This window comes from Poromitra crassiceps (assembly GCF_964638095.1).
Source record: "Poromitra crassiceps genome assembly, chromosome: 1".
Taxonomy (NCBI): Eukaryota; Metazoa; Chordata; class Actinopteri; order Beryciformes; family Melamphaidae; genus Poromitra; species Poromitra crassiceps.
In genome coordinates this window covers 122,716,774-122,744,148 of record NC_139623.1, presented here as the reverse complement: position 1 = coordinate 122,744,148, position 27,375 = coordinate 122,716,774, and the positions used below count along the sequence as shown (strand labels likewise).

Here is a 27,375-nt window from a genome sequence, read left to right as displayed (position 1 = left end):
TTGGATGGAGCAGAGTGAAGTGCTGAGACTGACAGAAGAAGAGGAGGGTGGAGGTGATGATGGTGGAGATAATATGAGGTGAGTTCAGGTCACGTTTAGGGGCATATGATTTCCACAATCCAGAACAAACGGACTGAATCATGGAATTTGGTAATAAGAATGTAATCAACTGTAAAACATGGGATTTTCCATAATTTGGCTGAATAATTATCACAATCAAATGTAGATCTAATTATTGTAGTAACCTAAATGATTTCATAATGGTAAAATAGACCTAGACAAATAATTCAGTTTTCAATTGTTTTTTTTTTAGTTGTTAGATATGACACTCACCCCAAGTCTCAACACAAAGCAGAACATCTCATGGCAGACAACAGTTCCCTTCATCATATAGCCTACGTTGTTCGGTTAAACTTTCACTTCTTATTTACTTCCTTCGTGGATTGAGTGATGTCTGAATCATTCGTCAATGCGTGATAGACTGTCATATATGTCATTATCTCATAACGGCAATATCTCTGCATTCTGGCGACACACTCACATAATCCAGCCTCGCCTATAGCAGTACTCTTCAATCTCTGTTCCTCAGGGAGTGGATGGAAGGAAGGGCAGAAACAAAGCACCTCGTGCCTACTTAAAAATGCCCATGCTGTGCGCGAGTGATTGGCCGATACTCAAACAAAAGCCTCTACCCCCCTGTGTTCGGCAGAAAAACAAGGACTTTTATTTAAGAAGATACACTTATTTACTGATCCTAAAACGACTGCATTTGATGTGTAATGGATAGTTCAAATCCTCTTTTGTGTTTTAATGTAAAAAACGAAAAACAAAGAAACTATCATCTGATTTCCCCGGACTCGATGCGGGACGAGTTGCGGTGCCTCTGCTTGGGGGCGATGGGGCGTGTCACACATACTGAGCCATTGTATTTAAAGTCGAGCTGAACTCATAAATGACTTTTCTTTTCTTTTAGTTCAAATACCTGGGTATGCAGTGCACCTATTTAATAATGTATGCAAACAAAATCACAAAAGTCTAATTTCTTTAGTTTTTCCACACTTTTTCACATCAAAAGTTAATTTTTCAAGATTTCATTGATAACAGTAATGTACAGTTTGCTGACGTCACCCAGTACTATCAAATTTCTACCCCATTTCAACCAATCATATCACGACATGCAGCTGTCAATCATGTCTTCATTTCAGAATCATTTTCTCTTCCAAATGAAGTAGAAAATGGCGCCTAGTGCCTGTCATCTGGCAGAATTCCTATCCCATAAACTAACTACTACCTTGGCCAATTGTATGAAACATGAACAAAAATGATAATGTGTAAGTATGCAAAGAAATGTAACTGGCTCGTTAAAACGCGCATTCCAGGAATATCGTATTTACAGCAGCGATAAAGGCGCGCGCTTGAGAGCCTGGTTGTCAGGGGTCGCCCCTCGGAGATTCCAGGCGGGCGGGCAGCACCCATGCATCGGATTGTCCACTCGCTCCGCACGAAGCAGCTGGCTGCCTGGTACTCCGCGGATCCCACTCGCGTAGCACGACAACACGCTGAATCCCACTCGATTTGGGGGTGGAACACGCCGTGATTGGCCAATGCCAATGCCATTGTCAAATCAAATCATCGACACCTGGCATTGTGCGGCTTGTGGTCCACCTCTCAACCTTGTCATCTCAGACAAGATTTGTTTGAGTCTCCGACGCTCGAGCTATTGCATTCGCCTCCGGTTCACTTCGACTTTAATGACTTTCAGCTGGCGGGGGCGCAGTTTCTGCAGGAGGATTTTTCTCCCTGAGGAAAACACTGAGAGAAGGAAGAAACACTGCCCATCAGCCCATGTGCTTATATTACCGAGATTATAATGATACAAATTGGGTTAATAATCGGTAAAGCTATCCTTTAATGACTGATTATCCAATCATCATGGAAAAAAAGAGGTTCAGATATCATCAAAGTCCAACTTTGTAATCCAGATGAGGAAATTGCGGGAAATTTGGTATGCATCTTCAGGGAGGCTGTACTCCTCAAAATCAGAAGTTCTGTCATGATTGGTGCGAGTGGGCTGGGCCTATGGTGTCATAACCATGTAACAGCCAGTAAGGGTGCTTTCGCACTGGGAATTATTGCTTTCGTTCCGTTCCATGCCTGAGTACGATTGCCCCCTCCCCTCTCCCCTGCTGGTCAGCTTTCACATTACAAAATTGCTTCCGTGCTCGGGAACAGAAAGAATGCTACACTTACAGAGAGTACACTGGCGTCATCAAATACACCTGCAGTGTATCCTTGCCCGTGTGTTGTCTATGTGGTTCCTCAAGTGGACCATGTCACGGTATGCTGTTCCGCGCCCGGACATGAGTTTAGAGTTTTAGAGTTTTATTAGGATCCCCATTAGCTGCTGCAAAGCAGCCGCTAATCTTCCTGGGGTCCACACATAACATAAAAACATTACATTAACTCAGACCATTACGATACAATACATTTAAATTGACGGCCAATATTGGGACAAAGACAGTTACAGGACAAAGACATTAAAATAAACAATGAACGGAGAATAATAACAAACAACACAAAATAAAAATAACAAAGTAAAACCGTATAATAATCTACCTATATCATACCTACTCCTCCAACCTAACAAAAAGGAAAATAAATTCCTATCTATGAGTGTGTGTGTGCTTGTGCGTGTGCGCGTATCTACGTCATGTTCCTTACTGCTTCTGAGCTGCTAAGTGACTTTTCAGTTGCTTTTTAAAGCCTGGCTTGGTTTTGTCTTTGGTGATCTTCCCTGGCAGTGCATTCCATGCTACCATTGCTCGATACATCACTGTCCTTTGCATTGACTCTTTTTTAGCTTTAGGCAGTTGATAGCAACCTCTGGTGGCATGTCTCGTCTTATATGCATGTGTATCTGAGCTTAATCTTAGTTGAGTATATAAACAGGTAGGGTATTTTGACACTCTGATATTTCTTAAAAAGACAAGGAGTGATACTGTCAGCCTGTCCTTGACTTTCATCCAGGACAGCTTGACATGCATCTCATTTACATTTGACCTTGATGTACATTGAAGGGCAAGCCGAGCTGCTCTGTTTTGAGCCAGCTGCAGTTTTCCCATGTCCCTCTGGTTTGCACTTGACCAGATAATAGAGCAGTAGTCTAGCTGGGATAAGACTAGAGTCTCAATGACTAGTTTGATCAATTGTGATGGAAGGATCACTGAGCATCTCCTAATTACTGATATATTCCTCCCCATCTTTGCAACCACAGTATCTATATGCTTCGTCCATGACAGATTCCTATCCAAGATTACGCCCAAAAGCTTTGTTTCTTCAACCTGCTCTATGTTTATCTTGTTCAGCATCAGATTTAATTTTGGTTTATTCCTCAGTGAATGATTCGTTCCAAATACAATACTTTTTGTTTTTTGTATGTTTAAGACTAATTTGTTATTCGTCACCCATTCAATTACTGCTGTCAATTCTTTGTTTAAAATTTCACTAATCTCTCCTACTGTGGGCGCATGTACATAAATTGTTGTATCATCCGAATACATGGACATGTTTGCTTTTTTCAGTACCCAGGGAAAGTCATTTGTAAAAATGGTGAAGAGTAAAGGACCTAATGAACTTCCTTGTGGAATTCCAGCTTCAACCCGTCTAACCTCTGAGGAGCTGCCGTTAAAGAATACTCTTTGAGTTCTATTAAGTAGATAACTCTCCAACCATGCTATCGCTGTTGGGGTGAAACCATAACACCTGAGTTTATTAATTAATAGTTTGTGATCGATAACATCAAAGGCTGCGCTATAGTCAAGTAATACTGCTCCCACCATATTTTTCCTGTCGATCTCTCTTAACCAATGATCTGTCATTTGTGTGAGTGCCGTGGCTGTTGAGTGGCCTCCCCTGTAAGCATGTTGGAATTCACTTATTAGATTGTTCTCTGAAAAATAACCATGCATTTGGTTAAATACAATCTTTTCAAGAATTTTGTTCAGAACAGGTGACAAGCTTATTGGTCTGCTGTTAGAGCCAGTGAAGGCATTCTTGGCATTCTTTTGAAGTGGTATCACTCTAGCTTCTTTCCAAATTAGCGGGCAGTTATTGCCTTCTAAGCTCAAGTTGAAAATGTGACATATTGGAGCAGCAATTTGAGCAGCTACATTCTTTAAAAGTTTACCATCGATGTTGTCACTACCAGACGGTTTATCATTATTGATAGACAACAATAATTTTTCCACCTCTGCAATACTAACATTGCGCATCTCAAAAGTACATTCCTTGTTCTTCATAATCGTATCCCTGATATATGCATAGGATCCTTCACAGCTAGATTTTGGCATTCCCTGCCTTAGTTTTTCAATTTTCCCTATAAAATAATCATTAAAATAATTTGCTATGTCTAATGGTTTGGTCATGAAAACCCCTTCTGACTCTATATAGGATGGTGTCGAGATGTTATTTCTGCCCATGATGTTATTCAAAGTGCCCCAGAGCTTTTTCCCATCATATTTTATATTGTTTATCTTAGTTTCATAGTATAATTTCTTCTTTTTCCTGTTCAATTTAGTCACATCATTTCTTACTTTACAATATAACTGCCACTCTGACAGATCCCCAGATTTAGTTGCAGCCCTTTTTGTTCTGTCTCTATCAGCCATGCATTTCTTTAGCTCCTCATCAACCCACGGTGCGTTAACAGTTCTTACAGTTAATTTCTTGAGAGGTGCATGTTTATCCATTACTGGAATTAATAGCTTCATAAAGACATCAAGTGCAACATTTGGATCGCTCTCTTTAAAAACATCAGACCAGCACACATTATTAACATCCTCCACATACGAATCACCACAAAATTGTTTATATGATCTCTTAAGTACTATTTTTGGTCCAGTTTTGGGGATTTTAGCTTTTCTGCAAATTGCTACGACATTATGGTCACTAAAACCTATCAATACCGATACTGCTTTTGAGCACAGTTCTCCAGCATTAGTGTAGATGTGATCTATGCATGTGGATGATGTTATACCATTACTGTTAGTAACTACTCTGGTTGGCTGCTTAATCAACTGCTCCAGATTGCAGGCTTTTGTTACTCCCAACAGTTTGTTTTTTAATGCACAGTCTGATGAAAACAAGTTAATATTCATATCTCCCAATAAGTACATCTCTCTATTTTCATCACATGCCTTGTCAATCATTTCACACATATTATCAAGATAACGACTATCAGAGCCCGGTGGCCTATAACAGCACCCCACCAGCAAAGGTTTTAAATGGGGTAGATGAACTTGCAGCCACAGTATTTCTACATCACTTGACATTAAATCCTCTCTATACTTGACTGGAAAGTGGCTTTGCACATAGAATGCAACTCCTCCTCCATGAGTGTTTCTGTCCCTCCTATAAATACTATACCCCTGTATTAACAGTTGGCCATCATCAAATGAGTCATCTAAGTGGGTTTCCGATAGTGCCAAGATGTTGATTTTATTTGATGTTAACATGTCCTGAACATCCTGAACCTTATATCTTAGGCTACAGATATTCACATGAGCTATTTTTAGCCCTTTCTTGGGTAATTTAGCAGACACTGACATAAAAACAGAGATAGACTGTCAACAAACAAGATGTACTGTCCAACACAACCTTTGTATAGAGTGTGTGTTAGTTTGTGTGTGTGTGTTTGTATATGCATGTAACAGTTACAACCCCCTACTGGCTCTTGAGTTCTTTCTCTCAGACCTCTGAGATGCTCGTGGTGAGTTCATCCTCTCAGGGTTATCAGAGGTAGCGATCTGGGGGTTTGGGGGCGGATGGACAATGAGTTTATCATACCTGATGTATGCAATGTTCCCTTTGCTCCTTTCAGCCCTCATAGCAGGGATGAGTTCCCTTCTCTTCTGGCGCACCGCTTCAGGATAATCCTCATTCAGGAAGATATTGGTTCCTTTCAGCCTGTGTCGTCTCTCCATCACAGCCATCTTATCCTTGAAACGCAGGAATTTTACCACTATCTTCCTGGGCCTGTCTGCACCCCCGCTGTTTCCCATTCGATGGGCTCTCTCCACCTCGATCCTCTTTTCATCCATCTGTAGATTTACCTTGAGCAGCTCCCGGACTTTGCTCTCTGACTCCTCCCAGCTCTCCCTTGGGGACTCTGGAATGCCATCGATTACTAAGTTATTGTGTTTCGATTGCCCCTCCAGGAAGTCTGATTTTCCACTCATGGTCATGACAGATTCACACACAGTACTGATGTCAGTGCGTGCTTCTTTGCTCTTATTTTCCAGCCCCTTACACGTCACTTTTAATTCATCCACTTCTTTTTGGGAGAACTGTAGACTATTCTTCAGGTCCTGGGCTTCTCTGTTCATATCATCAATTCTCTTGTTTGTGGAATCAACCAAGATTTGGATGAAACTTTTAAAATTGTTTTCTTGCTGTTTTAGTAGCTGCACATAGGTATCCTGTTGTTGCTTTAACAGTTCACGGACCTGTGATATGCTGACAGAGTCCTCCCCCTTCGGTGCCATGGTTGCCTGGTAGCTGCTGGTGAAGGCCTGGCTACCACTGGTTGTAGCCTAGCCGCAGCTGGTGGTAGCCCGGTAGCTACCCTGCTGCAGGGCAGGGTGGAAGGCCGCAGACTGCCGGGCAGGGTAGATGGAGGGCCACAGGCCGGGTGGATGGAAGGCCACAGGCTGCAGGGCAGGGTGGATGATGGGCCACAGGCTGCAGGGCAAGGTAGATGGTAGTCCTCAAATTGCAGGGCAAGATGGATGGTATGCTAACAGGCTGTAGGGCAGGGTGGATGAATAGGCCACAGACCTGTAGATCAGTCCTCAGAGCAGGTGGAGTTGACCAAACAATTCAGATTGAAGTAGCTCCCCAAAGCAGTAAAAAAAAGCAGTAATCTGCAAAGCAGAACGTGCACTTCGAACAACCTTTCAATCCGTAACACACACCCTTAGGAAAAGGTTTAAAAGGGCACTAAAATCCAATAAAAATTGCTAGTAACAGACAAACACTAACAGAGGCACAAGACATGCTGCCATCTTGAATCCTCGATGTTTCGATGGAACGTAACATTCACACTCATGAAACGAACCGCACCTGGGGTCAAAATGTGCTCTGTTCCACTCCCGGGTCCCCAGTGAGAAACTACCCTAAATCGATCCATTTGCATAATCAGTCCTAAACTACTCGGCCTCTTCTGGAATGTCATTTCTAACGTGTACCAATTTTTTTGCAATTCCACCAAAAGGGGGAGCCGCACACAAATCTAACACAAAACGGCCGTAACTCCACACCTGTTTGTTCAATCATTGCGCAACTTGGCAGATATATCAAGGGATACATTTTTACACTTTTTTTGCCCTTCAGAAAAGGCTTGCCTTGAACCCCTTTCATGGCCGCTTGTGACTATATTTATTATTAATTTTGTCATTTTTGTTTTGTCATGCAGCCTAGATATGAAAGTCCAACGAGACGACCGGAGGACACCTAGCGGCCAGGAGGAGCAGGAGGACTTCTATGACTGCCAGGAGACACTGGAGGCTCCAGACCAGAGCAGAGAAGAGACACTGGAGGCTCCAGACCAGAGCAGAGAAGAGACACTGGAGGCTCCAGACCAGAGCAGAGAAGAGACACTGGAGGCTCCAGACCAGGAGAAGGAAACCCAACAGGAAGTAGGAGTGTCAAAAGACAACAGCCTTCGTATGCAGCCAGACAGACGGACTGACAGACAGGGTCAGACAGACAGACGGACTGACAGAAGAGAGGAGGACACTGGAGGAGAAGGTGGGGGAGGTGGGCAGGAGGAGACACAGTGGGACAGGCTGGAGGATGGAGGGATGGAGTCAGAGGAGGAGAAGCTGGAAGATGGAGAGATGAAAGACGAGAAACCAGCTCCAGAGTTTGATGATGACTACCTGATGGAGGTGGAGAAGGAGCTGACGGAGGAGGAGAAGGAGGTGAGGAGGTGAACCCTAACCCAGAGGGGTACCAATGTGCATTTGTGCAATATTACTACTAACATGTCAGACCAGTACACCAGGAAATTGGCGCAAAAGATCCTAGCTGATCCACTGCACCCTCTATGGTCCGAGTATGCACTCTTACCTTCAGGGCGAAGCTACTGTATGCCTAGGATGAAAACTAAATGAGGCATTACATCCTTTGTTCCACGCAGCATTCAGCTGCTTAACAAGTTTTAATTTTTTTGGTTTGATTTTTTAGCCCTGAAAATGAAAAAAGGGATTTTCATTACTGCTTTCAGTACTGGCGAGGGCAAGGTAATTTATTTTGCGATAGAGGAGTGGAGGGCATGTGAAGTTTTTTTCTTTTCTGTTTTGCATTACTCTAGTTTGCATTGTGTTTCTGTGTTTCGCTATGTAGCCTATCCACCCACCCCCACGCAAATGGTTTCTTCCTATTGAGTTAAATGTCTGTGTGCTGCTTGTTGCAGCCGAGGAGACACTTGCTTGTAGTCAGTGGTGTAGTGGCGGAGTGCTTACTTATTTTTCAGACGGATTTGTGTCTAATCACTTCTAAATCTCCTTTGATGCAAATCCAGTCCAGTTTTTTTCTCTTTTCTGCCTAAAGTCTCTGCCGGGCAGATTGAGATTCCACCAGGAAACGTTGCATTATGACCGCGAGGCGAGGCGGACGCAGCCAGTCTATTGAACGCCTGTGTCCACCAAAGGCGTGTCCCCGAAGCGGCTCTCCGCTCTGCTCCACTAAACAAATCAGCCTGTGTATTTTCACTTCTCTCTTTGAGTTGTGTCAAGCAGCACAGAGCAGATCGAGCTTGGCAGGAATTCATGAGAATAATAAAATAAAACATCCTGTCGATTTTAGAAATAAGACCTGTTACTGTATGTGAAGAGAGAAACAGTCACACATTCTCAATTTGGCCTGCTTTCTATAATAATGCATCCCTCAATTACTTGAATGCTTCCATTATTTTGGCAGCTACTTGGGTTTAAATTTACTTAGTGAGTTGGTTTGAAATTTGTGTATCAATTAACTAAATTCAGAAATGTTCAGGTTATGTTCGCCTAATTGTTCTCATTGTTACATTGTAGCCTATAATTCAATCCAAATGTTGTTTTTGTAGACAAAATGAAAGAGGGGAGCTCCTTGAAGTTTTTCAAAGAAATAGTATTTAATCCAGAAGTAATATATTCGTGTACACAGCAGTGTTACAAAACCTGATGAAGACCCTGTGTGGTTGAAAGGCGCGTAGCGTTTTGTTTGCCCGTGTACTTTTGTGAAGATATACTCTGTTTGTAACACTGCTGTGTACACAAATATATTACTTCTGGATTAAATACTATTTCTTTGAAAAACTTCAAGGAGCTCCCCTCTTTCATTTTGTTTACTATTTGCCTGCTGAGCTGCCTTGGTCCAAATTTCTGTGTTCTGCCGTTTTTGTAGACACCAATAATGACTGCCCAGCAAATGCAGTTTAAACTATTAAGTAAGTATAGTTAAGTGTATATATATATATATATATATATATATATATATATATATATATATATATATATATATATATATATATATATATATATATAAGCGGCCGGGGGCGAAGTGGGGCATAAATTACAGTCTACCCACTTCTCCAGGGACCACTACACCACTGCCTGTAGTACTCTGGAGGACAATAGACATTACATACATTACGTCATTTGGCAGATGCTTTTATCCAAAGCGACTTACAATAACACATTTTTGTCAGCAATAGAACAATCAACTATGGAGCACAGTCTATGACAACTACAACTTCTGAAGGAACAGTGGTACAAGTTTAGGTTAGTGGTACAAGTTTAGGTTAGTTTTTTTTTTTTTTTGTGCCAATAGCCTACCCACACGGAACTCCCGTCAGCTCCTTTCTCAGGAACTCATGTCTGCTGAAGCCGTAGCTTTGTCTCCCACGTATAAAAACCAGCATCTGACACATTTTAATTCCATCTGTTTGCGAGTCCGAGTCGGTCACACCAGGGATCTGGATGGCTGACTGGCTGCAGACAGTCCTGTGTACCACTAGCGATAAGAACGATACGACTTCCAGTCGGATTTTCAAAGTACTTGGCGTCCAAGTATCGATACAGTATCGGGAAATAAAATATCGCGATATATTGCCGTATCGATTATATTGCCCAGCCCTATTAGGGACTGTCCAATATTTACGTGGGGTGGGGTGGGGTGGGGTAAAATATGATATATATATATTTTTTATAAACTATCTGCCCTCCCACACCCACAAGTTCACCCTTTTATAATTTCATACACAACTTGGTTTGTTTGAAATAAAGCAGCAATAAATCATATCTGGTATGACGGCCATTGGTGAGAGCCATTGGATTTAAATTGTAGGCTATTCCTCATAATATGCTTAGCAAGGGCAGAAACATTTCAGTGATTTTTTTTAATAGAAAATATAGCCATATGCACGGCAGATATTGACTTGGTTCCTGTTATAGACTAATTATGATTTAATGAGACGTGTGGCAGCTCTACTGTACCTGATTATCACCGATCATATAGTGCCATTTTAATCCATTTAATGTCAATCAGAAGAGCTCCTCCATTACGTGACTGCAAGCCTTCTATTTAACCTACACAAAATTATGAGAACAATATTCTTCAAAGGCCTATATATGCACAGAAAGGAATGTTGTATGTGCGGGCAGCGGGTCATCACATCATAATTTTGTCGTGCGGCCAGTTAGTTGACTAAAGTACAATTGCCACCGTGGTTACATAAGCTTTGAAACGAGCCTCAGCCACAACTCAACTGCATGTGCACGCTTGCTCGTATCATAGGTGAAACAAACCGCGCTACACCTCTGTAAATATGCATGAAGCGCAAATTATGCTCGAGGGAAATCGACGGCGCTGACGCCGAGGGGGGTCGCCGCAGCTGGGCGTCCTATCGGCGCAGCTCGGCGGAGGGGGCGTGCAGCTCTCGAAAATGTGACTCTGCGCCGTCAATTCATTGTTGTGAGGAATGAGGAAATGCCATTTCCTCATTTAACAGTGCTTGTCCCTCATCTAGCAAAGCCTTCTGCAGGCTCACCGGAATGAGTTTTGAAATGGAGGGACAATAAAATGTTCCCCCACCGACATGATTGCAAGTTCTTGGTAAACGACACGATAACGTTTTGGACGAGTTACGTTCGAGTATGCACAGTCTCGCTGTCGGCGCTCGGCGGCGGCAAGGCTCCAAGTCGAGGCTGCGCAGAACCATGCCGAGCGCTTTAACGTTAGCTGCCTGGCATGATAATGACGTCTAATGTTAGCATCGCTAGCGGTAGTATTGGAGTACTCGAGACCGGTCTCAAGACCACATTTTGATGGTTTCTGAAGGTCATTGATATGGAATTAAAGTGTTTCAGATCAAAGGATTGCATTCTGTCACTGAGTATATACTGTACAGACATTTATATTTTACTATAATTCCTAAATATTAATTTATTTCGTTGTTAGCAGAGAAATTGCGTAAATGTTAAATGGTCACATGTAAATGGTCTTGAAAATGGTATCACAATTGTCTGGTCTTGGTCTCGCCCCCCCTCGGTCTTATATAGTTATACGCCAGCTAGCGTTAATGTTAGCTAGCATCCCGCTATAACTATCAAGCAAATTCAGGAATAACGTTACCCAACATGTAATTCAAGATTGCTAAAATGTGTTGTTGACAATATGGCTATGCTGTCTGTTAATGTTAGACCATCTAAGAGCAGCTATCTGCTATCTATTTGTTTTTCACTGTCTGCAGTGCACAGTGAGATGATCATTTCACAGCACACTGGGATCACTACACAGTAACGTGAAGTTCCCACCACTAGTAGCGATAAGAATGTTCACAATCACGACCACAAATCATTACATAATGTTAGACAAACAACAGATGACTAAATAAATTGTTAACGATAATTTAATGACAATAGCCAATGAGCTGCATTGAGTCATTCTGGTAAGAAATTCATGGTGTATCATGAGAATGCAGTACTTTAAATTGAATTAAACTAAATTGTAATGTATCCGCGATTAATCATTGTGTCCTTAAAATTCTTTATGTGCTCCTAACTTTTTCAACATAAGAGCAAAATGTAAGGTGATAATCACACCACAGACACCCAGTTCATAAATGCTGCAATACTTAAAATCCATCAATGACATTTATTTACATAAAAATCTTTGAGCATCTCACTTTAATAAATTGCCAATATGTAAACAAAATGACAAAGAAGGTAATGCTTAAAATGTGCCCGGTGCACACTGTAAAAAGTTAGTCTGGAGCCCTGGCTGGGGTGTGTTCAATATGAAAATGGTGTGCACAGTTTTGCCATGGTTTCCAGGTTGAACCTCATGTTTCCTCGCATCATTCATTGCACCACCGTTTCCGTTTAAATAAACATTTTGCTACCTGTTGGGACTGATCTCGATCCCTATTCTCTGAGAGTGCGGTGTGGAGCTGACCACGAAATAAAGGGGCTGCAGAGGAGGAGGAGGAGAGAGGTGATGCCTCAAGGAAGAGGAGAGATAACGTTACAATACAAACACACAGTTTCACACAGCTTCCAGTTGGTGCACGGACATGAGTTGCAGTGAGAGCAGCATGATGGAGGGCCACGTTGAAGCACTGTGTTGGGTGCCCGGTTGCAGCAATGAACCGGAAAGAACAGAAGGGCGCCACTCACAAGTCAACTTTTCTTGTTTAATGTTGGGCAAAGAAACATACGCGTTTCAGCCTTGAGCCATCATCATCTATTACATGAACATATGGTGCAACATTACAGTCAAATAATGTGTGCAGCCCAGACATCAAACTGTTAGCAGTAAAGGTCCTTACACATCAAGAGCAATGCGAATATACGGCACGAAATTGCGATACGAGTTTTGACCCACCTGTCAATCAGAGCCACAGATGTGTACACATCAGAAGCGAATTTCTGAAAAATCGACCGTGGTTCGAAAAAATAAACGCCGCAATAACGTTCAGCGAAACTTCACCGTTGGTATGCACAGTTGCATTGACTGATATAGGTTTGGAAAATATTATTGACGTGCAAATTAATCGCACGAAAAAAATGCTCCCGATGTGTAAGGACCTTACGGACCTTAAGTCTCTGATTTCCCAGAGTTTTCCTAAGCCATATGATTGTTTACATTCCTCCCATGTCACAGGCTGTTGTCAACTCAGTGACCAAGACTGCTTTTTCTTTTTTCCCTTTTTTTCCCACCGGCACTGCACCATGTGACGTCTCGTCAAGGTCAACTCGACTTTATTGGTAGAAAGGTCGACTTGGAAAAAATCTGGAGGCAAACCCTAGTTTGTAGTACAGTATATGGTCCTATTCTGAAGTGTGTCTGTGTGTGTGTGTGTGTGTGTGTGTGTGTGTGTGTGTGTCTCTTAGAGTCGCAGGCAGGAGAGTTTGGCTCTGAAGGAGGAAGGCAACAGTCATTTCAAAGCTGGAGGTGAGTTTGTGTTCATTATATAAATCTGAAAATAATTTAGTTGAAGAAGATCATGCTTGTTGTATAGGATGTTGTTAGCAACATCCTATAATAAAATTGCCTAGGCAGGCGGCCGGTGTCTGTTAGTCACCATTTGCTTCACGTTTTGTGTCACGAAAGTGACATCAGGCCGACCAATACCACGCGGCCCGGCCCCAGGCTGTTACGTGGTTTTAGGTCTGGCTGTTACGTGGTTTTAGACAAGTCTCACAGATAGCCCCTACCAGCTTAGATATGATAAATGTTTACTTCTATTTGCTTTGACTGTCATTTTGATCTGTGGGTCTGCTCATATAGAGGTTATAGAGGATGCTTTTTGTCCCTCTGGGCTGCCATACAGGCTTACAAGATGGATGCCGTCCTTGCGTTCTCGAGCTCAGTTGAGTTCACACAGAAGATAGCGGCCAAGGACGCGACGCAGGTTGATAATAGGTTATGCTAGTTTATATTTTCGTTGTCCACTGTTTATCGTCTTTCGTCCTGTCCCATGTTTATGGGACTCTGATCACGTGAGGACTGTCTTGGATCCCTCACGCAACCAACCGGCCGAGCTTACCGAGGGTCGGAACGCTCCTGGAGCCGAGTGCACCAGCTGGGCGTACGCCTAGGTGTAACGTTACATCTGACTTAGAACTCAAAGTTACGACTAACTTAATTTTATGACTAGTGTACCATGTAGTCTTAAGCCCTGTATGCGTTGCGCCTGGGTGTACATTTTGTATGGAGCAGGCGTAAAAGTTACACCCAAGGCCCTAACTAACCCTAACCCATACTGACAGCTGTCTCATCTTGATCTGCGCTGTCGGGACTGACAGCTCTGTGCTGTCAATGCCGTTCAGTCCTGTGATGCGGGGGAATCTTCTCCAAAAATATCGATTGATATGTGCTGTAAATTGACGTTTTGGGCGCAGGACCTCTGCTTGTCGGCGGGTTTTTAAAAGCTGATGCATCGGAAGATCTTTCCATTTGTGTGTCTTCCATATGGATGAGGATCCTTTCATAGGATCTTTCCATATGTAGAATAGGAAACCAACGTTTAGGACACAGAGAATAGGAAACCAACGTTTCGGCAGCAAGCTGAAGAAGGCAGCTTGCTGCCGAAACGTTGGTTTCCTATTCTCTGTGTCCTCAATAAAATATTGGCACTTTGACTATAGTGTGTGCGGCTACATCTCTGTCTCTCATGAGACTAAAAAACCTCAACTCATTTCAAAGTACCTTATTGCCGCTGCCTATCGCAGCAGTAAGTGTTTTTCTTTGGCTGCTCGTTTGTAGAGTGATCAGACTAATACCATTGGGATCTGTGGATTCTCAGCTTTCATTTGACATCTGCTGGACTCTTACTGGTGGAAACAAATGGATTAAATCCATCCAACCATTAGGAGGAACCGCCATGGTACTTTTGTGACAATAGGACATTTGGAAACGGGTAACATCTTCTTGAACTTGTGTCCCTGCAGAGTGGGTGGAGGCAGAGCGAAGATACACGGAGGCGTTGGTTTCGTGTCCTGTGTGTTACAGCAGCCAGAGGGCGGTGCTGTTCTCCAACCGCGCTGCAGCACGAGTCCACCTGGTACGAGACAACAAACCCAATGTATCGTCATTGGGAACTTCCAGTTTTGTCAGGAATGTAGTTCCGGCTGTGTATTTGCTTTGAAAATTACAAAGTCTGTTAATTTGACATTATTATTTCATAACGTTGTGAATGCACAAGTCACAACATATACATGAGAGTACATAAGAGCGTTTTGGCGCAGTTGGAATGTGCAGTGTTTCCCCTAGAAACATTTTTAGGTCTGGAGGGATTTCGAAACGCCACGGGGCCCTCGCTGGCGACGCTAAACTTTTAGCTAACCTGTTCGCATCTATGTTCACAATGGCATCCCAAGTATCATCATACTATTATGGGATGCGATGCGAACAGTTGTATTATGGGATGTGCCTTTCCCAGGCAATGACACACGTTGACACGTTTTGGAACAGCGCCGCACGCTGAGACGATGCTCCTAAAAGCAAAATGCTTATTGTTTTGAATGATTTGGCATCTTCTATTACTGTCAACACCAGTATTGTTGTATTGTAATAATATGCTATAAAGGTTTGTTGAAATTCTGGGGAGAGCGGGGGGGGGCGGAATATATATATATATATATATATATATATATATATATATATATATATATATATATATATATATATTAGGGCTGTCAAACTTAATTAATCGCATCTTTGTATTGCATGTTTAAAATGCCATTATTTTGCATTTCAAAGCATTTTCAATTAGATATTAATCATTCTTACCAGTGTGTCGTGATTGGGAATCAAATGAATGCAAATAAATGTACTTTGTGATCTTGAATTTTAGATTTATTTTCAATTCAATAGAAGTGCAATGTAGACAGGAGGTAACAATGTCTACAAAATATATCTTGAATAGAAAATAAATGCACAATTGTAATGTAAACAGTGCAGTACACGCTCCAGAACCGATACTTCCGGCGGCGGCGCTGTGGAGCAGTCGAAACCCAAAATGACACAGCCAAAGAAGGCTGTGTCTGAGCTAAAAACTTTGGCACTTCCATGTGAATAATGGCTCGGTATTGGAAACTGTGTATTGATAACGTGTATATCGCGTGAAGCCATTGGAGCCGACCTCCCAGTGGTTAGAGGACCCGCGCATCCGAGACTCTGAAGGAAGAATGAGTGATGAGCCTCGCGCTAGCTAGCTGGCTGCTAACTGGCCGCTAGCTGATAGCTCAAACTCGATGTACTTCGGTGATATTTTAATTCTGTTTTATACAAGGTGCAAACTACTGTTGACTTGTCCACTGTGCCATTTGGGAGTTTTTTTTTAAGTAAAACGAGCCATTTAGAAGTGTATTGCTGTCTTTCTTTTCCATGGAGACAGGAAACGGCTGCGACCGGCTTGACTACAAGTACGGGTGCGACGAAGGGACAAAATAGCGGCATGCGATAAAAAAAAAAAAAAAAACGCATTATGGTCGGCCCTTAATCGCATAGCGATTAACGCGTTAACGCTGACAGCCCTAATATATATATATACATACATACATACATTTTTTTTTTTTTTTCTTTTCTCTGGCCGGCCGGGCCGTCGTGGAATGGTAGGGGAAACACTGATGTGTATTTGCTGACTTAACGGGGGTAGTCTAGCTAGCCCAGTGGTCCCCAACCACCGGGCCGCCGACCGGTACTGGGCCGCAACGCATTTGGTACCGGGCCGCGAGCCTGGTAAAAAAAAAAATATATATATATATATATATATATATAAACATAGGCTATAATATTATAGGCTGTGTCTGGTAGTTGAAACATAGTTTCAAGTTGACGTCTATTTATGTTTGTAGTTGAAACAAAAACATAAATAGTGTAGGCTCCATAAATGGAAATGTTTGATAATTAATATCTACTTTTAGAAATTATATAGGCTGAAATCTAATCACTGTGCATAATTGTGAAAGTGTATTTATTCACAGATGAAAAGATTTACCCTTTGTCGCTCCTTGTTTAGTAAATATATATGTACCGTAACTAAAACCATTAAAATTGACAACCGGTCCGCGACTTTTTTTTCCCATGTATCTACCGGTCCTTGGCACAAAAAAGGTTGGGACCCCCTGGTCTAGCCATCCCCTCAACTACTAGTCATTGTGCTAAGCTAACTAGCAAGAGGGGTGCATTGGTACTGTCTACTGCACGCATCGATCTTCTTACTATCATCTATCTTCTTGTCTTACTATCATCTATCTTCTTGTCTTACTATCAGGAAGATGGCAAATAGGTGGATCTCCTAAAGTGTTGGTGTGTTCCTTTAAATTCAACAGCATGAAAACAGACAAGCTGACAATCTGAGACAAGGTTGTTGCCTCCCCCAAATTAGGGCTTCTGTTTACGTCCAACCTTCCAGTTCAGCTCAGAATCCACATCCAGTGGTCCTGTTCTGCATGTTTTATAATCTGGACCTTATTTTCAGCTTGGTTTATGTTATCCTGCTCACCCAGAACCAACATTTCTGAAAATGATTCTGTGCCACGCAACGGCCTGGAACAGAGGCCGATGGGGCATGTGCTATCCATGCATTTACATCCTATAAATAGCTTATTTTCTGCTCATATCCTTATTATATCATAGCGACAATGAGAAAATTAAGGCTATATTTACCTTGCTGCAGCGTGTTCATCTGGCCATCAGATTGGAAAGGACAGTGCTAAAAATGACCATTTTGGACCAGAAGTAAAGTGCATATAACGCATCCTAAAAACAGCCACAGCAACAACAACTAACTTAGGAAGAGCTATCTCCTCCCCCGACCTGAGTTCAGGATGGAAATGGCTGTGGGGGTAAAGGAGTGCTTATACCTGTTGTAATCTATACCTGGAGCCAGAGGGCAGGGGCTGAAACTCTGAGTATAGGGGGTGAGAGCTGTCAGTTAGGATGGCCCTGGCCTTTCTTCCAACCTGTCTATTAAAAAGCTCAGACATGTTCTGCTGGACACCTGAGATTTTGCTTCTCACTTTAACAATTGTGGAGAGTGAGTTTTTGGCCTTGATGCTGAGGTGACCATACCAGCACACTAGAGAAAACATGATATATGATCTGTAGAATAAAGACATCAGGGTCTTGTCTACGTGGAACTGGGACAGCTTCCGAAGGCAGTGCAAACATTGCTGGCCCTTGTTGCACAGCATCTCAGTATTATGGTTAAAATTCAGCTTGTTATCAATGTGGGTCCCGAGGTATTTATAGCTGTCAACATGAGTCAATCACCTGGGCCTTGATGACAGTGCTCTGGGGGATAGAGGGCTGACGCCTAAAATAGATTTTAGTGACATTTAATTGGAGGAATGTATACATGTATGCACAACAACCAGATACACAGTGTTTAATGTTTATAGCGGAACACTAATTTTCAACACCTGTCCACAGGCGACTCCTACACCAAAACACAACCCAAAAGGACATACCCCAAAGGAAACATAATCAAATATAGTTAGTATTATAGTTATATAGTTAGTTATCTTTAATCATGTTGAGTTGTACATTTTAAAAGTAACTCGCAAGGCAAATAAGTGTGGGCACCCCCTGATCTAGATGGATAAATAGCACTATAGGTGAGAGGAAAAATATGTCTGGGGGGATTTTAATGTGAGCTGTCTCTCTAATGTTAAATAATCTAATTGCATTATACAACATGCAGTGTAAAGTATCTCTCTCTCTCTCTCCCTCCCTCCCCCCACCAGGACCGAAAAGACCAGGCCATTGCAGACTGCTCTAGAGGTAGGTGTGTGTGTGTGTGTGTGTGTGTGTGTGTGTGTGTGTGTGTGTGTGTGTGTGTGTGTGTGTGTGTGTGTGTGTGTGTGTGTGTGTGTGTGTGTGTGTGTGTGTGTGTGTGTGTGTGTGTGTGTGTGTGTGTGTGTGTGTGCGTGCGTGCGTGCGTTCGTGCGCGCGGGTGTGTGTGTGTGTGTGTGTGTGAATGAGTGTTATTGTCAAAATGTTGAGCTGCTGTCTGTTTGTCTGGAAGAAGTATTTTTGGAGAAATGACAGGTGCAGGGCCTGCAGCGGGCGCTGCAGGCCCTGTGGGCCATTTAACTGAAAGGAGAATTGAGTTTTTGTTTTATAATCTGGACCTTATTTTCAGCTTGGTTTATGTTATCCTGCTCACCCAGAACCAACATTTCTGAAAATGATTCTGTGCCACGCAACGGCCTGGTTCAGAGGCCGATGGGGCATGTGCTATCCATGCATTTACATCCTATAAATAGCTTATTTTCTGCTCATATCCTTATTATATCATAGCGACAATGAGAAAATGAAGGCTATATTTACCTTGCTGCAGCGTGTTCATCTGGCCATCAGATTGGTAGAGATTAGTGATGTGCGGACTTCCCCCGACCCCGCTGGGCCCCGCGGGTTGGCCCGCCCTGCATGCATTATTAGTTCAACATAAATAATTCCGAAAATAAGGTCCAGGTTGAAAAATACCAAAATTCTCCTTTAACTTAAAGGGTAACTAAACCCTAAAACAATTTCTTTCCCTGCTATAAGCCAATGTATAAACTGTATGCATATCAATGTATATGGCTTTGAGTAGTGTTGCTGAAGGATTCTGGGCAAAATCTCCACATTTGAGAGTAAACAGAGTAAATTCTACACACATGTATAATTCATTGACAATGTTTACTTCTGGACGACGTACTGTTACAGAGCGCGGTATTCATCCCGGTTAACACCTAGTGGCTATGTTGTGGAACACAGGGGGTGTATTACTGCGCTAAAGAATATAGATCCATACACTACATTAACTTCATGTCTGTGTTGCAGCCATAGAGCTGAAGCCAGACTACATTAGAGCGATCTTGAGGAGGGCGGAGCTGTACGAGCAGACAGAGAAGCTGGACGAAGCTCTGGAGGACTTCCAGAAGGTTCTGGAGAACGAGCCAGGCCAGCAGACTGCTAGACTGGCCTGCATGGTGTGTACCCCCCCCCCCCCCCCCCCCACACACACACACACACACACACTCTCTCTGTCTGTCTGTCTGTCTGACCTACCTGTCTGTCTCTCTCCAGAGGTTACCTCAGCAGATCCATGAGAGGAATGAGAAGCTGAAGGAAGAGATGATGAGTGAGTTTGTTTTATTATTGAGACAATAGAAACACTACAGACTGTAACCATAGAAACACTACAGACTGTAACCATAGAAACACTACAGACTGTAACCATAGAAACACTACAGACTGTAACCATAGAAACACTACAGACTGTAACCATAGAAACACTACAGACTGTAACCATAGAAACACTACAGACTGTAACCATAGAAACACTACAGACTGTAACCATAGAAACACTACAGACTGTAACCATAGAAACACTACAGACTGTAACCATAGAAACACTAAATGGTTTCAGCTTAATAAACTGTCCTTAAAAAAATCTAACTTCATGTTATTCACTAGAATGAGATACAGTAGTAATAGTGCCGAAATCATAGTCAATGGGAATTAACTCCTTCAGGTCTCATCCACTGAATTCCTCTGAATTTTGGATGAGAATTTGAATTGGAAAAAGCACATTCATCTTGTCTGCATCTTGTCTGTTTGTTTATTTGTTTTCACACACATAAAGATATCCAGGTTGGTTAAACCAGGGGTTCGTAAACTTTTTCGGCCCCATCCCTACTCAAAATACTCCCCATACATGACATCAACACACTTCAAGTCTGCAGCTTTGTCTATAAATGAAATGTATACACACACCTGTCTCTCTCCCTGCACTGTGTAGGTTATACTTTCAACAAAGTTCTAACACACACACACACACACATAATACAAGACATTCAGATCACCTGCACCCACCATACTGTCACTAATAACCCATTTTCAATACGCTACAGAGGTGCTGTGCCAATATTGACAATCAAGAATTATCTCTTAAAGGGATACGCCCACTTTTGGGGAGTTTCGCTCATTTGCCATATCGCCCATCCATAACCAAGATACACAATGCCTTTACCGGCACTCTCCGGGCTGTATCCAGTGAGCTACATTCATCCAGTTAGTATTGCCAATGAATTGGAGGAAACGATACAGCCATGAAAAATCACCAACAACACACATTTCTAACAGCGCCAAAAAGCTCTATGTACAATGTGACTCGGCTACTCACCACGAGATGAAATAATAATCCATAGTTACGTGAAACGTCATCTTCGTAGTAATCCACACGCTGAGAACTCAAGTTACTTCCTTGTTTGCCTGTACACAGCGCATGCGCTGTGCGCCTGGGGACCATGTTTAGAAAGTAGTTCCGGCTATCTATTTACTTTACGTCGTACTTTACGTTACTCACCTAAGACCACTCTAATCATTGTGGCAGGGGGTGTGGTCAGGGAAAGGGGCAGAGCTATAGGGAAAATGGGCCGTATAGGAAGGTCGTAGAGAGCTGGGATTCGAGGGACGTGTAGGGGGAGTGGCTAGGGGTGTGAGTGGTGGGAAGGGGCATGGTGAGGGGAAAGGGGCGGGGCTAGGTAAAAGGGGCAGGGCTAGGGATAGGAAGGTCGGGGGTTCGAGGGGTGGCTAGAGAGAATGGCTAGGGGGGTGTGGGGGTCAAGGAAGGGGGCGGTGGCCCACCACTGCTAGATCTTGGCCCCACCTAGCCTACTGATATACTTGGCACATCACTGACAGAGAGCACTCACAGAACAATGGGTCTTCATAGACTTCCTGACAGGGAACACACACCTGGAGGCTGGAGCCTATCGTGCATTCCTTTATAACTGGGAACTGGTAATCTTACCGGTTCAAAGTTCATGAGCTGGGACGTGACGTCACCAGAGCTGGTATTTCCCATTCCAAACTCGTAGGAGCCTCAGCAGCCCCGACGTAAAAAATCCAAGATGGCTGATCCGCGCAACAACAGTAGTTATAATCGTATAAATGCTATTTAGCACTTCTGTCTTGTTTGTGTCTCATTAAATCAGCTGTACACACAGCACGGCCTACTTCTATCTATGTGGACATGAGGCTGCAGTGTTTGTATGCGCAAAATGCCACGAAATGCCTTGTTATCAACTGTTATTGCTAACAATGGCTAGCCTGGCTAGCGAGTGGATCTGACCAGTGAACAGTGAACTTCCCAGCTCAATTTTTCTGCAAATGGAACGCTAACAAAACAGATGTGACGTCATTTTGCCTCCACATCCCAGTTCTTTTGCGATAAAGGAACGCACCACTAGAGCTCCCTCTCTAGGTCAATACTATACATCTCAGGATAGTACACATAGCACAGACTAATGTTTACTAGCATATTATGCTAGCAAAACTGTAACACTGTACAGTCCTGCCTTGTCTGACATTTAACCTCTGTGTGACCCCTGTAGGTAAGCTGAAGGACCTGGGCAACATGTTCCTGAGACCTTTCGGCCTTTCAACCAACAACTTCCAGGTCAACTCACACACACCCCTACACATTTGAAAGGAGAATTAAAAAATAATTACAACCTGGACCTTATTTCCAGCTTTAATTATGAATTTTAACTCACCCTGATAAGTATGGCTTGATTCCCATGCACTGAAACGATAATATGTTTTGAACTGCGACCTGAAAACGAGGAATATGGGGCATGTGTAATGTGTGTATTTTCATCCTGTAAATAGCTTATTTTCTGACACACAGCGGCTCATATCCTTATATTAGAATCAGAATCAACTTTATTGGCCAAGTATGTAGACATACAAGGAATTTGACTCCAGTATACAGTGCTCTCAGTGTACTTACAAGGGGAAAAAGAAAAGGCAAAACAAGCTAACGGCCAAAACACACAGGACGCGTAAGCGCAGCGCATCGCCCTGGTGCGCAGCCAGTTATTCGGCGTCCATGTTAAAGCCCCAATCAGTAACTTTTTCACCTTAATATAACAGCTCTTTAGTCATTGAGGATGGTAGAGTGACTTGTAACAGGGAGAATGTCACCTCTATTGGTCACACACCACCCTCCAAAGGCCTCTCCTGGGACTAAGCAGTTTGGTGCCTGCGTCCCGGAGGCAAGTTGCACGCATGCGCTGTACAGCGGGAGCGTTGTGTTCATGATTTGCTATGATTGCTCTTGTAATTTAAGTGTGTTTTAATTGTATTAATTGTATTTTAATTGTTGTACGGCGACCTTGAGTGCCATGGAAGGCGCCTTATAAAATAAATTTATTATTATTATTATTATGAAAACAAGGAAGTAACTCGGTGTGGATTTGCTACAAAAATGACGTTTCACGTAACTATGGATTATTATTTCATCACGTGGTGAGTACCTGATGTCACAACATGTACATAGAGCTTTCTGGTGCTGTGTTTTGTTGACTTTGAACGGTGATATCAATACCGATGCTGTTGCACGCAGAGGGCGCAGTTTCCCCAATAGCAAAACTTGCTGAATAGAAAAGTTGCTGAATGGGGCTTTAACTGATCTGACCGTCCGCACTACCCGCGCCGCGCAGCGCAGTGCTCTGCCCGCGCCGCGCAGCGCTCTGCCTGCGCCACGCAGCGCAGTGCTCTGCCTGCGCCGCGCAGTGCAGCGCTCTGCCCGCGCCACGCAGCGTAGTGCTCTGCCCGCGCCGTGCAGCGTAGTGCTCTGCCCGCGCCGTGCAGCGTAGTGCTCTGCCCGCGCCGCGCAGCGCAGTGCTCTGCCCGCGCCGTGCAGCGCAGTGCTCTGCCCGCGCCGTGCAGCGCAGTGCTCTGCCCGCGCCGTGCAGCGCAGTGCTCTGCCCGCGCCGTGCAGCGCAGTGCTCTGCCCGCGCCGTGCAGCGCAGTGCTCTGCCCGCGCCGCGCAGCGTAGTGCTCTGCCCGCGCCGCGCAGCGTAGTGCTCTGCTGCGCTTTAGTTCGCCGTCTGTTCTATTTTTTGCGCGAGCCGCGAGCGAAAGAGACAGTGGGAGCAGTGGGAAAGAGAGAGAGAGGTGGGAAAGAGAGAGAGAGGTGGGAGTGATGTTGCTATCTGAAGTGGGGTTTCAGGTGGTCATCCGGCACAACAGAGCTAGAGGGGGACAGAGAGAGAGACTATAGACCTACCTACACAACAACGTTGTTAACAAACACTCTTTGTCCTACTGTGGTCAGTCATTCAGTGTTTACCCCAATCCCAAGACATGGACATGCCATGAACAGTTGTCATGAACACATGACGTTCTACATGAGCTTATAAACTCATGATAAAAATGAGGTAGATAGTGAAAACAAAAGATGAAGACGAGTGAGTCGCTGATACCCGGCGGGGAAAAATGTGCTCCTTGTGTGGACAGCCCAGGCGCCTGCTCGTGAGGAAAATGCGCTTCACTTCCGCGCTTCTGCCCCCTGTGTCCTGTCTGTGAGTGCAGCGTTCTTGAGGAATGGGTTGGAGACAGAGTGATCAGCAGAGGGAAGACATCAAGTTTTAGTCCAGTCCAGTGTTGGTGGTGTTAGTGTAGATTCATAAGAGTTGGCCTGGCATCTGTAGGTGTTTGCAAGTGACTTTACTTTACTTTACTTTATTGTTTAGTTGGACAGGACAGTGCACATTAATAAAACAGTTTACACATATAGAATCATCCATACATGACAACAGTAAATGTGCCGGGATTAGCTGAAGCTAGTTTTCACCCGCAGTCCTCGGGACATAGAGAACTAAAAAACTACAAGGTAACTACAGGAATAAAAACAATACGGGAATAAAAGCAATATAATAAAAATGCACAAGGGATAACAATACATACACAAGATAAAAACAATACACACAAACAAGATAAAAGCAATACAGTGTCCGGTTGTCCGCTGTATGTGGCTGTGAGGGGGTCAGAATGTCCTCTTGAGTCAGAATGCACCCACTCCAGACACACAGACACAGACACACACACGCACACACACACACGCACACACGCACACGCACACACACACACACACACACACACACACACACACACACACACACCCAGTCTGTCTGTCTGCCTGTCTCACCTACCTGTCTCTCTCTTCCAACAACTTGCAGGTCAACCAGGACTCAGGCACCGGGTCCTACTCTGTCAACTTCGTCCAGAACCCCAACAACAACAACAGATAACAACAGTTAACATCAACAACAACAACTAGGGATGCATGATAGTGGATTATTTCCCATCTCTTTTGGGCCATGCCGATATGTAACATTTTGTTAATAACAGACGGTGCTCTCCCTGAGACATTCAGTCAAGCATGGAGCATTTTGTCATCATGAAAGCATCATGTTGGTTTCCGGCCATTGCTGATATTTGATTTGAAATGCTTTGTTGTCTGAGACCGCTGACGTGCCGATATCATCATGCATCCCTAACAACAACAACAACAGATAACAGCAGGGACGTAGTGAATGTTCTGTCTGTCATGTTGCTGAATAGAATAAAATGTGCTTGTTGAGTTTTGACTCTTCTGAGTCTTTGTGATCAGAATCTGAATCAGAATAACTTTATTGATCCCAGAGGGAAAATTGAGTCATGTTGCAGTTGCTCACACTCAGGCATGGAAAATATAAACATCACACATTATAGCGGCAGCCGATGTACAGTAAAGTGTCACAAAGATATGTGCCTTCTCCAACAAGCATTCTCAAGTACCGTTTAGTAACAATGATTTCAAACATGTAAAATCGGGATCAGAGTTATTCTCTTTCTACAGTAATGCCGGTATCAGACTACTGCATTTTTTTTTTGTCTTTCACGATGCTATGTGCTAGGTTGGGATCAGTGTTGGGGGTAACTCATTACAAAAGTAACATATTACATGTAATATATTACTTTTAGCAGTAACTCAGTAATATAACTTATTACTTATAGGATTTAAGTAATATTATACCAGTTACTTTGTCAAGTAACTCAAGTTACAAATTGAGTTACATTTTATTAAATCAAAGCACATATTTAAAAAAGATACAATCATTTCCTAATCAAACGGTGTGTTTTTATGCAAATAACCACTATAGATGACAATAACAAAGGAAAATAATAACATTTAGAATTTTGGATTGTTTACACTGACTTCAAGGCGGTTGAAATTATTTTTCGGGGTGGTTCCGGGGCGGCTATGTTATTCTGCTGCTGCTGTTGTTTTGGTAAAAGTAATGCAAAGGTAGCGTAATAAGTAATGAGTTACTCTACACAGAAAGTAATATTGTAAAGTAACTTATTACTTTCAAATGAAAGTAACTAGTAATATGTAGTATATTACATTTTGAAAGTAACTTGCCCAACACTGGTTGGGATGGACCATCAGGCCAATCGTGGTGCTTAAACACTGCAAACTCCACTCAACCGGGACAGCAGGTGACTTTAAACAAACGCACATTCTAACGCCAAGCACCAACCGTTTACTCTGAGCCGCGAAGCTGACACTATGTGAAAATGTGGAGAAAGATGAAACGACACATTCTTTCCTATTTTATGAGTGAAGCTCGCCTGCTGTGTTTCTGCCTCTCACCAACAGCCCAGTCGACAAATCTCTCCGTCAGTCGACTTGGTTTGGCTGGAGGTGATGTTTTCGCCCGTGTTTGTCTGTCAGCAGGGTATCTCTAAAAGTTATGAACACATTTGCATGAAACATGGCAGAATGGTTGGTCATGCGCCAACTTAGAAGTGATTGACTTTCCACGCCCACTGGCCAACAGGGGGCGCTGCATGCACAATCACAAAAAGGCGCCTAACTTCCACACGGATTCACGTAACACCACAAAACTTTGTAGAAAGGTTAGTTATGGGCCAAGGATGAACTGATTATCTTCCCATACCCAACTAGCTAAAAGGGGGCGTGGCAATGGCTGTGGCCAATCACAAAAAGGTGCTTACAGTAACTTGCACATGGATTGACGTAAGACCACGAAACTTTCCACACCCACTGACCAAAAGGGGGTGTGGCAATGGGTGTGTTCAATCACAGAAAGGTGCCTTACTAACGGATTTGCACGAAACTTGGCAGAAAGGTTGGTCATGGGCCAACTTAGAAGTGATGAACTGTCCACCCCCACTAGCCAAAAGGGGGCATGGCAATGGGTGTGTTCAATCACAAAAAAGTGCCTAACTTCCACATGGATTCACGTAACACCGCAACACTTTGCAGAAAGGCTGGTCATGGACCAAGGACAAAGTGGTTAACTTTCCACAAGACCACACCCACTGGCCAAAAGAAGGTGTTGCAATGGGATAACATGCCATGGCGGAGGTATGCACTCTACCGAGTGCCCTCTAGTTCTGTCTGTTTTCTGCAGCAGCTAATGTTAGTGGAATTAGACATGCGCTACATAGACAGGCTACATACATACATAGGCTACAGGA

The 27,375-nt window shown here is 43.3% G+C and overlaps 1 protein-coding gene across 1 annotated transcript; it reads left to right on the top strand.

Annotated features, from left to right (window-relative positions):
• Nucleotides 1-25,455, top strand: LOC310780072 (tetratricopeptide repeat protein 1-like). The gene is made up of 9 exons (XM_083640616.1): nt 1-78; nt 7,472-7,979; nt 13,434-13,494; nt 14,994-15,106; nt 18,795-18,831; nt 19,876-20,024; nt 20,122-20,176; nt 22,434-22,498; nt 25,065-25,455. Exons 1-9 carry the CDS (start codon nt 5-7, stop codon nt 25,134-25,136), a joined length of 1,134 nt encoding a protein of 377 aa, XP_083496742.1. The 5' UTR covers nt 1-4; the 3' UTR covers nt 25,137-25,455.
• Nucleotides 25,456-27,375: the final 1,920 nt, after the last annotated feature.